We start from the raw sequence: 16,961 nt of genomic DNA, 5'->3' as shown, positions 1-16,961 counted from the left end.
TTTTAGTAAAGTGAGTCAGCAGCAGTGGTGACAGTGTCAAAGCCACAGGCCTGGACATACTGAAGGAATATCGTAATGACTTACCAGACGATTCTCATCAAACACCTCCAGCAACAGCCGATGCTTCCTGGGATGAACCTGAAAGAGAAAAGATCGACTTCAATAAATGGGTCCAAAAACATCAACAAATTGAATCAACAACGACCGGTCATTAATCTCCCCAAAATGTTATAGTCCAAAGTTTCAAGTATCTGTCGACCCCCAGTATCTGTCAATCACAACAAATCCTTAACCTTTATTAGGTATGTCGTAGCTGAATCAGAATTAGTTAGGTAACATAGATAAATAAGATGTTTTATTTACTTTATAATGGTCATTAGAATGTCTTCTTTTGGACTATACTGTTGGCAGTTGCATTTTCCTTTCTTCTCTAGGGAAAAGTCACTTGGGGCCCAGAGAGGGGAGAGGTCAGGCTTGTCTTTTACATGTCTGGTAATATGCAGAATATCAGAAAGGGAGAAGTCAGGTTTGAACATTGTCTTCATATGTGAATGTGTCTGTAACTATTCCTAAACCATGTGAAGGGATGGCGTGATTAATGGGGAACCAGTTAGTTATCTCCACAATGTCTGTACTCCAGTCATTCCCTCCTTTTCCCATTGGGAGGGAGGAGTATGGCAGTGTCTGGAACCATTGTATTACCCCTCTGATGTTGCATGAATCTTGACCTAGTATATGACCTAGAGGCTCAGTCCCCTCCGTGAGCTTGTCCAGGAGGGGGTGTATTTGAGATGGGAGTATCTAGAATTGACAATTGATATATGCCATTGGATGAGGTAATGTTTTGGTACTAGGAAGTACCAAGAACAAGAAGTAGAACCTCGTCTAAGAGACCAAACTGAACGATAATTTATAGCTAATGCTATCTGGCTATGGGATACTCCTCTCTCAAGTAAAAGGCCCTTTGTGAAGTTCCTAAGATCTGTGGTTCGTCATGTGAGTTGAGAGGGGTGTATCTTGGCTATAAAAGATACTAAGTATTCTCAGAGAATTCATTTATAGACACTGAATTGATCTGAGAGTCAAAGGGCTATGGTGAAGCTCATATAATTAAAGATGGAGTTTAAAATATAACTCTGACTTGTGTGTGGTTTGTAAACTCTCCTCATTTAGTAATACAGGAAATTACCACGACATTTGGCGATGAGGATGGGATGTGAATCTTCACTCGGTGACCGCTCCTGACGACCTAGGTAAATCGTGCATGAGGGATCCCTCAAAACATGGGATCTCAGGGAAACCACACTTCGGGAACGAAGCAGATGGACCCACCTTTAATCTGAGTTTAAAATATAACTCTGACTTGTGTGTGGTTTGTAAACTCTTCTCATTTAGTAATACAGAAAATTACCACGACAGGTATAGAACTCGACCAGTTTACTATTGGTTTCTAAGTTGAAATTGAATGTTTCTTTAGAATTGGGTGTACATTCTAAACATCTCTTTCGTGGCCACATAAAGCATCGGTATGTAGAAACATGACATTTGACCTCATGTTGCTCAGAACTCACATACCATGAAAACAGTTATGCTACACAGCATAGCAAGTTCGTCACAAACACCCACAGAGAGGTAGTGGACACTTCCCCTGAGCAATTTCCTAAGAGGCCTCACAACTAGGTGAAGATTCAAAGCAAACTGATTACAAAGTCAAAAGAAAATCCACATAGAAATAAGAACATCAACACCAGCGGCATTGTTTACACCAGTGGTTCCCAAACTTTCTATAGTCCCGTACCCCTTCAAACATTCAACCTCCATCTGAGTACCCCCTCTAGCACCAGGGTCAGCACAATGTCAAATGTTGTTTTTTGCCATCATTGTAAGCCTGCCACACACACACACGATACAGTTAATAAACATAAGAATGAGTGAGTTTGTGTCACAACCCGGCTTGTGGGAAGTGATAGAGCTCTTATAGGACCAGGGCACAAATAATAATCAATCATTTTGCTCTTTATTTAGCCATCTTAAATATAAAACCTTATTTGTTCATTGAAAATTGTGACTAACTCACCACAGATTAACAAGAAGGGTGTGCTTGAAAGGATGCACATAACGCCGCAATGTTGGGTTGTATTGGAGTCTCAGTCTTAAATCATTTTCCACACACAGTCTGTGCATGTATTTAGTTTTCATGCTAGTTAGGGCCGAGAATCCACTCTCACATAGGTACGTGGTAGCAAAGGGCATCAGTGTCTTAAAACTTCTTATGGCTGCAGGGGCAGTATTGAGTAGCTTGGATGAAAGGTGCACAGAGGTGCCCAGAGTAAACGGCCTGCTCCTCAGTCATAGTTGCTAATATATGCATATTATTATTAGTATTGGATAGAAAACACTCTGAAGTTTTATGGCAGGCAAAAACCTGAGAAGAAATCCAACTAGGAAGTGAGAAATCTGAGGTTGGTCGATTTTCAACTCATCGCCTATTGAAATCCCAGTGGGATATGGATCTGTTTGCACTTCCTACGGCTTCCACTAGATGTCAACAGTCTGTAGAACGTTGAATGAAGCTTCAACTGTGATTTTGAGCCGGATGGGAGCTGTTTGAGTCAGTGGTCTGGCAGAGAGCCAGGTCCTGGTCACGCGCATTTCACATGATATCGACTTGCGTTCCATTACTTCTATAGACACAAAGGAATTCTCCGGTTGGAACGTTATTGAATATTTATGATAACAACATCCTAAAGATTGATTCTATACTTAGTTTGACAAGTTTATTCGACCTGTAATATAACTTTTTGAAGTTTTCGTCCGACGTTCGCCTGGACCTGCACGAGCGTTTGGATTTGTTTACTAAACGCGCTAACAAAAGTAGCTACTTGGACATAAATGATGGACATTACCGAACAAAACAAACATTTCTTGTGGAAGTGGGATTCCTGGGAGTGCATTCCGACGAAGATCAGTAAAGGTAAGTGAAGATTTATAATATTTTTATGAGTTTTGTTGACTGCACAATTTGGCGGGTAACTGTATGGCTTCCTTTTGTGGCTGAACGCTGTTCTCAGATTATTGAATATTGTTCTTTTGCCGTAAAGATTTTTTAAATCTGACACAGCGGTTGCATTAAGAACAAGTGTATCTTTAATTCTATGTAAAACATGTATCTTTCATCAAAGTTTATGATATTTCATCAAAGTATTTATGTTATTTGACGTTGCTCTCTGCAATTTCTCCGGATATTTTGGAGGCATTTCTGAACATGGCGCCAATGTAAACTGAGGTTTTTGGATATAAATATGAACTTAATCGAACAAAACATATATGTATTGTGTAACATGAAGTCCTATGAGTGTCATCTGATGAAGATCATCAAAGGTTAGTGATTAATTCTATCTCTATTTCTGCTTTTTGTGACTCCTGTCTTTGGCTGGAAAAATGACTGTTTGTCTATGATTTTGCGGTGACCTAACATAATCGTTTGTGTTTCTTTCGCTGAAAAGTCTATTTGAAATCGGACACTTTTGTGGGATTAACAAACAAGACTCCCTTTAAAATGGTATACGATACATGTATGTTTGAGGAATTTTAATTATGAGATTTCTGTTGTTTGAATTTGGCGCCCTGCACTTTCACTGGCTGTTGTCATATCATCCCGTTAACGGGATTGCAGCCATAAGAAGTTAACAGCACAATTTACCAAGGCAGTATAGTCTGAGCGCAGCCCAATCCAGAAATCTGTCAGTGGCTTCGGAATAAATTACATTTTCACAGAACCGCTTGTTGCAATTTCGATGAGGCTCTCTCGTTCAGATATCGGTAAGTGGACTGGAGGCAGGGCATAAAAGGGATAACGAATCCAGTTGTTTGTGTCATCCGTTTCGGTTAAGTACCTACGTAATTGCGCACCCAACTCACTCAGGTGCTTCACTATATCACATTTGACATTGTCCGTAAGCTTGAGTTCATTTGCACACAAAAAAAATCATACAATGATGGAAAGACCTGTGTGTTGTCCTTGTAATGCAGACAGAGAAGAGCTCAAACTTCTTAATCAGAGCCTCAATTTTGTCCCGCACATTGAATATAGCTGAGGAGAGTCCCTGTAATCCTAGATTCAGATCATTCAGGCGAGAAAAAACATCACCCAGATAGGCCAGTCGTGTGAGAAACGTCATCATGCAAGCGGTCAGACAAGTGAAAATTATGGTCAGTATGGAAATCTTTAAACTCGTCTATCAATTCAAAAAAAATTGTCAATACTTTGCCCCTTGATAACCAGCGCACTTCTGTATGTTGTAAAAGCGCTACATGGTCGCTGCCCATATCAATGCATAGTGCAGAAAATACACGAGCGTTCAGGGGCCTTGCTTTAACAAAGTTAACAATTTTCACTGTAGTGTCCAAAACGTCTTTCAAGCTGTCAGGCATTCCCTTGGCAGCAAGAGCCTCTCAGTGGATGCTGCAGTGTACCCAAGCGGTGTCGGGTGCAACTGCTTGCACTCCACTATGTCTCCCTGTCATGGCTTTTGCACCATCAGTACAGATACCAACACTTCTTGACCACCAAAGTCCATTTGATGTCACAAAGCTGTCCAGCACTTTAAAAATATCCTCTCCTGGGGCCTCCCGGGACGCTGCGCCACCAGAGACTCTGGGTTCGCGCCCAGGCTCTGTCGCAGCCGGCCGCGACCGGGAGGTCCGTGGGGCGACGCACAATTGGCCTAGCGTCGTCCGGGTTAGGGAGGGTTTGGCCGGTAGGGATATCCTTGTCTCATTGTGCACCAGCGACTCCTGTGGCGGGCCGGGCGCAGTGCGCGCTAACCAAGGGAGCCAGGTGCACGGTGTTTCCTCCGACGCATTGGTGCGGCTGGCTTCCGGGTTGGAGGCGCGCTGTGTTAAGAAGCAGTGCGTCTTGGTTGGGTTGTGTTTCGGAGGACGCATGGCTTTCGACCTTCGTCTCTCCCGAGCCCGTACGGGAGTTGTAGCGATGAGACAAGATAGTAATTACTAGCAATTGGATACCACGAACATTGGGGAGAAAAGGGGGTAAAATTTATGGGGGAAAAAATATCCTCTCCTGTTGTCCTTGTTTCCAGAAGAGGATGTCTTCCTTAATTGACCCCCCATAAACGTAACGGACATATACCAGGAGCTGTGCCAAGCCACCACATCTGTTGACTCATCCAGCTGTAATGCATATAATTCACTGGCTTGTATGCGAAGCAGTAATTGTTTCAAAACATCTCCTGCCATGTCACTGATGCGTCGTGAAACTGTTGTTTGATGAAGGCATTGTCTGTATAGTTTTTTTTTACCTTTTCCCCAGCATTGTCCCAGCTATATCCGTGGCAGCAGGAAGAATTAAATCCTCCACAATAGTATGGGGCTTGCCTGTCCTAGCCACTCGGTAGCTCACCATATAAGACGCTTCTAGCCCCTTCTTATTAAATGGTATCTGTTGCTTTTATACATGTCTTACTACTCGAAAGTCATCTTAATTTTCACTCAAACTCCTGTGGCTTATTTTTCAAATTGGCATGTTTTGTTTCTAAATGTCTGCGCAAGACTGAAGGTTTCACCAAGTTGTGAGATAGTACTTTTGCACATATAACAGGCACTACTCCCAATATAAGTGAACCCCAAATCAATTTAGTTATCATATTTGCACTTCTTCGTCTGTGCTTTCCCGGGTAAGGGGGCAGTAGCTCTTCGGCTGCATCAGATTCACAACTGTCAGTGTTCATGCTAGCTGGGCTAACAACAAATGTAGAATTACTGATGCTAGCATTGGATGTGCTTGTGGAAGCAGAACAACTTGTGTCGTCGACAGGTGCAGTACTGCTGATAGTAGCAGTACTATCAGTAGAGCTGTTATGTGTTTCTATGGACGCGGGCCTGACTTTTTTTTATACCATTTTCGTGAAACCAGAATGAGCAACAGCTACGTTTGGCTACATATGGACCGTTAGTGGAATTCCCGCAAGAGAGTAACGGTTAATGTGACTGGAAGTTAATTATTTGACTAGGCTACCTGTATTTGACATTGTGTTGTTATTTCGTTGAACACTAGATGGTAAAAAAAATTTGGCAGTGAAACGAGGCTACTCAGGCGAGAAAAAAAACTCATAAAATATAAATGGACTCTTCGGAAAAAATATTATTTGGCGTACCCCCGACGGCATTACGCGTACCCCAGTTTGGGAATACCTGGTCTAGACAAAATGAAGGTACAATAGGACAAAGGGAAAGGCTCAGTGGCCAGACTGCATATGGAGCTTCTTTGTATTCATTCTTTTTAAAATGGCAAAAGGAGGACCAGAAAATATATTTGTACTAGCGAAAACATCCCAAGCACTTCCTACTGTAAATAAGGTGAGTATTTGTGCACTGAGTCATGACCAGATTTCAACAAGAACGAGCCCACCCAAAAGGGTCTGTAAAAGAATGAGTCATCTACGCGGATAAACTCAGGCTAGCTTCAATCTTCTGATTTCTATTTGGAGGAAGCCCATTCCCCAATAGCACAGTCCTCAGCACCACAAATGACTGGTGACCAATGTCAGCTGTGAAGCTAAAATCAAGCTCCACTCATAAGCAAAGATAGCACTGTTGTATTCTGGCTGGCTAACAAAGCACAAAAAGGTCCTTGAAAACTAGTAGGTTTCGCACCAAACATGGCTATTATTTAAATCCATCGCTAACTGGACTAATGAAAGCTAACTGGATCCTCCATCTGCTGACACCCATCCCATTTGACACAGAATACACCTTTTTTTATTTTACATAAATATTTCTCTTTAATATTTTCAAATATAGGTGTATTTCCTCTCAATGCTTAAAACAGAGTGAGAATGATCTATAACTAAAATACGTCAGAAAACCACCTGACAGAGCTGGGAAGGGGCGCACTGTGAAAGATAGCCACCACCCTGTCAGGGGAATCGTTACTAAAGCCACCGCCCCCAGGTCATTTCATGACCACTGGGAAATGAAATGTGTTTCTGTTAAAATGGGCCCTCTTGCTAAGTGAAGCCATTATTGACACTGCCACGTTGGTAAGGTGGGCCAAATAGGCCGCAACTCCTGTAGAATATATGGGAGTGCGTTCGGCAAATATAACTTGTTTACTTTATAATATATGATTAACTTCAAAAGAACAATCAAAAGATACAGATAAGAGATATGCTAGGTGTTTTAAAATATATTTTGATATTGGTTTGAACGCATGTTATTTTATCAAAAAGGTTCTAAAGATTTCCAGGACAGGCATAAACATAACAATATTCACAATAGGGACAAGTAAAACAAAGTGCAGGGAGCTGTTAGTGTTACAACAGCTGTATCCGTCTAAGGAGAATCCACTGAGTACTGATTTACAGTACCAAGACACCATGATAGAGAAAAGCCCTGAATAGACTGTAGGAGATGGAGAAATCTCAACTGGCATGGTGACGTGATTCAAAAAAAAAAATCATATGACTGGGAGAGTGTTGAATCACTGTCCAGGGCAATGAGACATTGTGCAACAATGCCATCATTTCTAGATATGGCTAATAAGTTTCTAAGGCTTAAACATAGTGGATATTTTACTGAATGTGTGCAACTATATATACACACACACAAAAGCTTCCTGCTCAATATCCATGGCCAGAGGAATGAAAGCATTTCAAATATCTCCCTCTATCTACTGGCGAGATGGGCCAAGTCTCCTGCTATGTGGCACAACCAGATGCAGGTCTATGCTTTTTCTCCACATGCAGAAAATGTTGTTCTCCATCAAGATTACATTTTTACAACCACAATAAGCTTAGGAAACCACCACCCTAACAAACTACTCTTTTTCAAAGTATTTTTGTTGAAATAACGAATTCAACCACCGTCAGCAAAAGTTCCAGCTTTTGAATTGTGCCCTTGAACTTCAGGTCTCAAGGTACACTAACAATTCAAATTCATATCTGTGCTCCCATCTACTAAAGAAGGGTTGTGAATATTTATGTCTGCTCCTCCAACATAGAGGATCAACCTAATGAAAAACAATCAGGACAGAAGGACCTTGGCATACGCAGCTTTCCACACAAAAACCTCAGAGCAAGGACTCAGGCCAACACCAACTGACTCACTGAGGCTCTGTTTCACACCCTCAGTTCAACATTTAATCAAGCTGTGTTTACATGCCCAAGATAGGAGCCAGGGGCAACAATACTCACAGGATGCTGGGTGGTTCTTACTGACCAATCACAATGCCCAACACAGTGGAGGACTTCCTGTTGGTGCTGATTATGTACAGACACCCGTAAACATTGTAAAAAAAAAAAAAAATAACGACAAGTCCGCAGACATGAACATAAAAAGTTTCGCGTTCTGACTTTTAACTTGCCGTTTGTGAAATGTTAACCTCCCAGTGAGAATCTGGAGCAGCTTCAAACACTAATAGGGAACATATTACTGGGCCATTAGGGCTAGGAAATACGGCTCTAGTTAATTGTCCATACGACATGGAGGCATGCAGCAAAATGAGATGAGATCAAGAGAGAAATAAAGAAACAGAAAGGTTGAGTCTTAAATGTCCTCAGAGCCCTGGGTAAAACAGTAACTACACAAACAATGCTCTTTTATCATACATTTGACTTACCCTGAAAAATATTTCCTCATTCCACTTCGGGTCCAATGTCTGGAAAAGACAATGTATTTAAATGTAAATAGGATACTTACAAAACAAATAAATGCTCTGTACTTATTCTGCTGTCGCAGTTACTCACCTTTTTAATTGTTTTAGTCTGAAGACTTGTTAGTTCTCCATTGACAGGGTCATAAAGGGACACTCTTGTATACGGATCACTGTGGTAGAAAATGAAAATACAAAGCTCAACTTGATGTCTCTGTCCCTTGGTGTGCACAAAGATCAAACAGTAATGTAACAGTTTTATCCCACAGGCCATATGGAGCACAAACCAATGATGTCATCATACTATAAATAGTTGCACTGAAAAAAAACACTGATCTTTTACAATTTTTTATTTACCTTTATTTAACTAGGCAAGTCAGTTAAGAACAAATTCTTATTTTCAATGACGGCATAGGAACAGTGGGTTAACTGCCTTGTTCAGGGGCAGAACGACATATTTTTACCTTGTCAGCTCAGGGAATCGATCTTGCAACCTTTCGGTTACAAGTTCAATGCTCTAACCACTAGGCTACCTGCCGCCCCAATACAATGGACATGTGTCGAAAAATAGTGTTTATTCGGCACTGCTGACTTGAGGGGAAATGATGGTGGGCTATTTAGGGGAAAAGAGCCTGGAGATTCTGAAGCATCTACTGTATACAAGCGTACAGAACTCCTGATTATAGCGCCATCTTAAGGTTGCACAGGACAGTTACAGTACAGTCTACGGCGAGTGGACAATTTAAGGAACGCATGGAAGATGACGCAAGCCTACTTAATATGAATATCATATCTTCAAAAGCAGGACAACACAAGGCTGTCTTTCAACCCACTGCTATGGTGCTGAACCTTCCATTCAACAATGCAAAACAGGACCACAGCAACTATTTTCTGTCAGTGGAACAGCACATTTTGAAGATTATTTTGCAAGTCTCAGGTTTTTGCGCTCAAGTTTGATAAATAGTATTCAATAAGTATTCTGCAAATAAGTTTGTATTTCTAAATGCACAGGGCCTTCAACAACCATATAGTATGCATGCACACCACTAGGTCCACAATGTTGACTAAATAAATAAAAAGTTCCACACACACATGGGCTCATTACCAAGTGTTTACAGTATAAACTGACAATAATCAGTTTGCTGTTTATAATGAAGTGGGTAGATGTGTAAAATGATTGGGGCAATAGACCTGCTTATGAACTCTAGATGTGTTTTGGGCAAAACAGCACACATAACTGTAATAGATGATTTAGGAGTCCAATAAGTTAGGAAGGGTCCACAGTCCACACTAAGGATCATGTAGAATCAGAATTTAGTATTTTATGGTATAACATGGCCAAAAGCATGTTTCCTAAAAAGGGAGTATACCAAAGATAGGACACTGTATTTTGGTAACATGAGACACCAGAATTATACAAAGATACTGAAGCAAAGCTCGCTAACATGAGCCTGGTTACAATTCCAACCAAGTGGGTGCGATGCATAGGGTTTTTGCATTTGACACCAATGACCTGGGTTCGCTTCCCTGTACCGCTGTTCGTTAAATTGGTGTCAGAATTGGGATTGCATCCGACTGTAAGGCCAGACGTGTGAGTAGTCAAAGCACGGGGATGTGATTTTGCGTTCGGAGGGGGCAGTGAAGTGATCCTCGCTAATATGAGGGTCCCTTCTCTGTCCCACCGTTCACTATAATACCATAAGAAAAGAATCTCCTGAATTTGTTAAGTGATACTGATAGATTGGATTATCCATTTGAAGACATATTTTCCTCAAAATCAAGACTGACCTGGCTCCAAGGATATCTTTCTTGGCCAAACCAATTCCAGCTATGACTTTCACTCTCAGAATTCTAGCCTCATTCTGGAAAAAAAACACAATAAGGACATAAATCACATTTTTAGCTACTTACAGTGCTATTGGAAAGTATTCATAACCCTCGACTTTTTCCACATTGTTACTTTAGTCTTACTCTAAAATGGATTAAATAGTTTTTTCCCCCTCATCAATCTACACACAATACCCCATAATGTCAAAGCAAAAGCAGGTTTAGACATTTTTGCAAATGTATAAAAAATAAAACGGAAATATCACATTTACTTAAGTATTCAGACCCTTTACTCAGGACTATGTTGAAGCACCATTGACAGCGATTACAGACTTGAGTCTTCTTGGGTATGACGCTACATGCTTTGCACACCTGTATTTGGAGAGTTTCTCCCATTCTTCTCTGCAGATCCTCTCAAGCTCTGTCCGGTTGGATGGGGAGTGTTGCTGCGCAGCTATTTTCAGGTCTCTCCAGAGATGTTCGATCGGGTTCAAGTCCGGGCCACTCAGAGAATTGTTCCGAAGCCACTCCTGCGATGTCTTGGCTGTGTGCTTAGGGTCGTTGTCCTGTTGGAAGGTGAACCTTCACCCCAATCTGAGGTCCTGAGCAGGTTTTCATCAAGGATCTCACTGTATTTTGCTTTGTTCATCTTTCCCTCGAACCCGACTAGTCTCCCAGTCCCTGCCGCAGAAAAACATCCCCACAGAATGCTTTCACCACCAAGCTTCACCGTAGGGATGGTGCCAGGTTCTCCAGACGTGACGCTTGGCATTTAGGCCAAACAGTCCAATCTTGGTTTCATCAGACCAGAGAATCTTGTTTCTCAAAGTCAGACTCCTTTAGGTGCCTTTTGGCAAATTCCAGGCGAGTTGTCATGTGCATTTTTACTGAGGAGTGGCTTCAATCTGGCCACTCTACCATAAAGACCTGATTGGTGGAGTGCTGCAGAGACGGTTGTAAATCTGAAAGGTTCTCCCATCTCCACAGAGGAACTCTGGAGCTCTTTCAGAGTGACCATCGGGTTCTTGGTCACCTCCCTGAACAAGGCCCTTCTCCCCCATTGCTCAGTTTGGCAGGGGGCCAGCTCTAGGACAAGTCTTGATGGTTCCAAACTTCTTCCTTTTAAGAATGATGGAGGCCACTGTGTTCTTGGGGCCCTAAAATGCTGCAGACATTTTTTGGTACCTTTGCCCAGATCTATGCCTCGACACAATCCTGTCTCGGAGCTCTACGGACAATTCCTTCGACCTCATGGCTTGGTTTTTGCTCTGACATGCACTGTCAACTGTGGGACCTTATATAGACAGGTATATGCCTTCCCAAATCATGTCTAATCAATTGAATTTACCACAGGTGGACTCCAATCAAGTTGTAGAAAGATCAAGGATGATCAATGGAAACAGGATGCACCTGAACTTGATTTCGAGCTCAAAGGGTTTGAATACTTATGTAAATAAGGTTTCTGTTTTTTATTTTAATACATTTGCAAAAATGTCTAAACCTGTTTTGGCTTTGTCATTATGGGGTACTATGTGTAGATTGCTGAGGATTTATTTTTTATTTAATCCATTTTAGAATATGGCTTAACATAACAAAATGTGGAAAAAGTCATGGGGTCTGAATACTTCCCAAATGCAAAATTGTAAATATCAGGTTAATGATGTTAGCTACATGAATGTCACTTACTGTAAATGACTCACAGGGAAATAAAGTGTGTTTTTCCACGTGGATACTCATTTGATCTCAAATATTCCAGATCAATTTAGGCTACATTAATAATGACGTGATAACTCACATGACTCCTTTGGGCAATGCTCTCTGAGTTTATAGCCAAATGACATGGTTATTTAATAATCCTTCCATTAATGTATTGTATTATCTATTGGTTGTCAAAAAAGTGTGTGTTAGCTAGCTAATTAATCAACAGTAGGCCTACACAACGATGACAGCTACCAGATAGCTGATGACGTACACAGTGACCATCAACTGTTACACATGCTAACTAGCTAGCTAGCTGGCTAACGTTGCTTTGATAAAATGGATAGGTATGGTGGGACTTGACTGTCCAACTGACAGCTTGGTTGACAATACCCAAAGAAATGTAATGACACTTTAGCTAAACCACTTGGATATAACGGCATTTGTCTGTCCAGTTAGCCAGTTAGTTAATTGGCTAGCTAGTTAGCTAACGTTAGCTAAATATTTACCTCATCGGTCTGAAGTCCGCGGACCTCGGGAAGTGCCGCCATACTCATATCCTCAGCGCCGTAGCCTATGTAGGTCGATTCAAGTAAAATGTACCGAATGATAACGCTGTAGGTGCTCTTCCACCAATTCACCTTTCACTAACTAATGAACTGTATCAGACACAATAGCTAGTTAAATGTTCAAATGTGTCGTGCGTCGTTCTCCACCAACAGGATCCTGACTCCTCTCCTCCCTCTGCACCACGCCTCACCCCCTACGTAGTAATTTCACGAGAACATGAAGTACAATGTATCAACAAGGTAGATACAAAGTAACTATCAACATAACATCCGGTAGTTGGTGCATATGGTTGTAACGAATAGTTGTGAATCTTCACTTCCATTGCAGACCAGGACAAATAATGTACCCATTTCAAATATTGTAATGTTGCATAATTTTACAAACCACTGAGACCAGCCCAATAATGGACAAAAGGAGCCTAACCTTACTCCTTATAGTCCAAGGACCTTACATGTTCTGTTCAGAGGCGAATTGGCTCTGGCAGCAAAAACATCCAAATAATCCATCTAAACGTGAGTTGATTGTCAATTGAGGTACGGTTCTATAAACATAAAGCTCTGTTTCATATCACATCAAAATAATTTCACAAATCCAAAATATACACTTACTGTACACCGTTTTAACAGTTACAGCCAACAGTATTTTTTTGTGACAACACCTTTGTAGCATCCATCTTCCGTTGACACACAGGTGTTCTGAAACACAGATAGGTAATTAGCATAGTATGCCCCTCTGTCTTCTGTCTTTTTAGAATGGCGCTGGAGGGAATGGCAGCAGTTTTACAGGGCTCCGGAACAATTGGTCTTTTTTGAGCTGATCTTAATTAACTTTTTTTGTACATAATGTTTCCGCCATCATTTCCTATGACCATAAAAAGCTTTCGGACATCAGAACAGCGATCACTAACCTCGATTTGGATGAGGATTTCTACTTCAAAGAGTTGGAAGCCAAGGACATAATGCTCATCAGGACCAGGCCCAAATCCCTGACACTCGAAAAAGGAAGAGGCGGCGTTATAGAGGCCGGCTTGCGGGATACGATGAGACTACGTCAGCGAGTGGATAAACCGCCTCTACCCTCCATTCTTTTGGCGAACATGCAATCACTGGAGAATAAACTGGACGAGCTCCGTTTGAGACTACCCTATCAACGTGAACTGAAGAAGCTGGCACTAAGACTACCATCAACGAGCTGTATAGGGCCATAAGCCAACAAGAAAATGCTCAACCAGAGGTGGTGCTCCTAGTGGCCGGTGATTTTAATGCAGGAAAACTCAAAACCATTTTACCTAATTTCTACCAGCATGTCACCTGTACAACTTAAGGCGAAAACAACTTTAGATCACCTTTACTCCATACAAAGCTCTCCCTTGGCCTCCATTTGGCAAATCTGACCATAACTCTATCCTCCTAATTCCTGCTTACAAGCCCCCCTCCCCCCCAAAAAACAGTAAGAAGCAGTGACACACTCAATACGCAAGTGGTCCTAAACTACAGTACTGTTTTTCTAGCACAGACTGGAATATGTTCTGGGATTCAGTCGATGGCATTGAGGAGTTTACCACATCAGTCCCTGGCTTCATTAAAGTGTATCAACGACGACGTCCCCACAATGACCGTACGTACATATCCCAACCAGAAGCCATGGATTCCAGGCAACATCTGCACTAAGCTAAAGCTACCGCTTTCAAGGAGCAGGACACTATTCCGGACGCTTTTAAGAAATCCCGCTACACCCTCCAACGAACCACCAAACAGGCAACGCGTCAATACAGGACTAAGATCGAATCCTACTACACCAGCTCTGATGCCTGTCAGAGTGGCAGGGATTGCAAACTATCACGCATTACAAAGTGAAACCCAGCCGCAAGATGCCCAGTGACGTGAGCCAGACGAGCTAAATGCCTTCTATGCTCGCTTCGAGGCAAACAACACTGAACCTAGCCCAATATTGGACTAAAGGAGCCTAACGTTACTCGTATTGGCTTTGGAATCCAAAACAGCCAAATACTCCATCTAAACGTGTATCGATTCTCAACTGTCAAACAGTTCTAGAAACATAAATCCTTCTACTTTCAAATCAAATTAAAATAATTTCACAAATCAAAATACACACTTACTGAACACTGTTTTAACCGGTTTTACCACCGTTGCAGCTAACAGTATTTTTCAGTGACAACACGTTTGTGGCGCCCGTCTTCCGTTTACGCACAGGTGTTTGGAGATGCAGATACTGTAGCTAATTATCACGGGTTGTCCACTTCCGTCGGTTTTCTGTAAACAAGCACTGTAACATGGAAACATAGCAGTGTGGGAACACTAACCCTATGAAGGTATGTAATTTAACCTTTTTTCATTTTTTTATTCTTTCTCGCCGATATGAAACATGAGGTCGTTATGCTTCCGAAACCATACCGCAAGAGATGTGTATTAATGTTCAGACCGAGTGCCGTGGCTCTTAACAAAACTCCCCCCTACAGAAGACGCCTTCGTCCAATGACTGTGTAATGGAACTGAGAGTCATGATCAAGGGTTAGACTGAACCATGCATGAGAGCACCAGCTGTTCTGGATGACCGTGTGATCAGACACGCCGTAACCAATGTGAGTAAGACCTTTAAACAGGTTAACATTCACAAGGCCGCAGGGCCAGACGGATTACCAGGATGCGTATGGAGAGCATGCTCTGACCAGCTGGCAAGTGTCTTCACTGACATTTTCAACCTCTCCCTGACCCAGTCTGTAAAACCTACATGTTTCAAGTAGACCACCATAGTCCCTGTGCCGAAGAATGCCAAGGTAACCAGTCTAAATGACTATTGCCCCATAGCTGCCTCGCCTGGTTCAGCAAGTACTTCTCAGATAGAGTTCAGTATGTCAAATCGGACGGCCTGTTGTCCGGACCTCTGGCAGTCTCTATGGGGGTGCCACAGAGTTCAATTCTCGGGTCGACTCTTTTCTCTGTATATATCAATGATGTCGCTCTTGCTGCTGGTGATTATCTGATCCACCTCTACGCAGACGACACCATTCTGTATACTTCTGACCCTTCTTTGGACACTGTGTTAACAAACCTCCAAACGAGCTTCAATGCCATACAACACTCCTTCCGTGGCCTCCAACTGCTCTTAACTGCAAGGAAAACTAAATGCATGCTCTTCAACCGATCACTGCCCGTACCCGCCCGCCCAACTAGCATCACTACTCTGAACGGTTCTGACTTAGAATATGTGGACAACTACACATATCTAGGTGTCTGGTTAGACTGTAAACTCTCCTTCCAGATTCACATTAAGCATCTCCAATCCAAAATGTAATCTAGAATCGGCTTCCTATTTTGCAACAAAGCCTCCTTCACTTATGCCACTAAACTAATGTCGTAAAACTGACTATCCTACCAATCCTTCACTTCGGCGATGTAATTTACAAAATAGCCTCCAACACTCTACACAGCAAATTGGATGTAGTCTATCACAATGCCATCCGTTTTGTCACCAAAGCCCCATATACTACTCACCACTGCGACCTGTATGCTCTCATTGGCTGGCCCTCGCTTCATATTCGTTGCAAAACCCACTGGCTCCAGGCCATCTATAAGTCTTTGCTAAGTAAAGCCCTGCCTTATCTCAGCTCACTGGTCACCATAGCAACACCCACCCGTAGCACGCGCTCCAGCAGGTATATTTCACTGGTCATCCCCAAAGCCAACTCCACCTTTGGCCGCCTTTCCTTCCAGTTCTCTGCTGCCAATGACTGGAACTAATTGCAAAAATCACTGAAGCTTGAGTCTTATATCTTCCTCACTAACTGTAAGCATCAGTTGTCATAGCAGCTTACCGATCATTGCACCTGTACACAGCGCATCTGTAAATAGCCCACCTGACTACCTCATCCCCATATTGTTATTTATTTTTACTCTTTTGCAACCCAGTATCTCTACTTGCACATCATCATCTGCACATCTATCACTCCAGTGTTAATGCTAACTATTTCTCCACTATGGTCTATTTATTGCCTTACCTCCCTAATCTAACTACATTTGCACACAACGTATATAGATTTTTCTATTGTATTACTGACTGTACGTTTGTTTATCCCATGTGTAACTCTGTTGTTTTTGTCGCACTGCTTTGCTTTATCTTGGCCAGGTCGCAGTTGTAAATGAGAACTTGTTGTCAACTGGCCTACCTGGTTAAA

At 42.1% G+C, this 16,961-nt stretch overlaps 1 protein-coding gene across 2 annotated transcripts in view; it reads right to left on the bottom strand.

The window, feature by feature from the left end:
- LOC139576143 (E3 ubiquitin-protein ligase NEDD4-like) overlaps window positions 1-12,983 on the bottom strand; it is a 61,077-nt gene extending 48,094 nt beyond the window's left edge. For both annotated transcript variants that reach the window (XM_071401876.1, XM_071401874.1), the window contains exons 1-5: window positions 12,706-12,983; window positions 10,460-10,533; window positions 8,766-8,844; window positions 8,639-8,677; window positions 85-138 (exon numbers count right to left, since the gene is read on the bottom strand). In XM_071401876.1, the coding sequence (XP_071257977.1) occupies window positions 85-138; window positions 8,639-8,677; window positions 8,766-8,844; window positions 10,460-10,533; window positions 12,706-12,753 (294 nt within the window). In that variant the 5' untranslated portion in view covers window positions 12,754-12,983. The remainder of the gene's footprint in view (window positions 1-84; window positions 139-8,638; window positions 8,678-8,765; window positions 8,845-10,459; window positions 10,534-12,705) is intronic.
- Window positions 12,984-16,961: the final 3,978 nt, after the last annotated feature.

This window comes from Salvelinus alpinus, chromosome 5, assembly GCF_045679555.1.
Source record: "Salvelinus alpinus chromosome 5, SLU_Salpinus.1, whole genome shotgun sequence".
Classification (NCBI taxonomy): domain Eukaryota; kingdom Metazoa; phylum Chordata; class Actinopteri; order Salmoniformes; family Salmonidae; genus Salvelinus; species Salvelinus alpinus.
The sequence above is the reverse complement of the archived record's forward strand: the minus strand, read 5'-3'. Positions and strand labels throughout refer to the sequence as shown.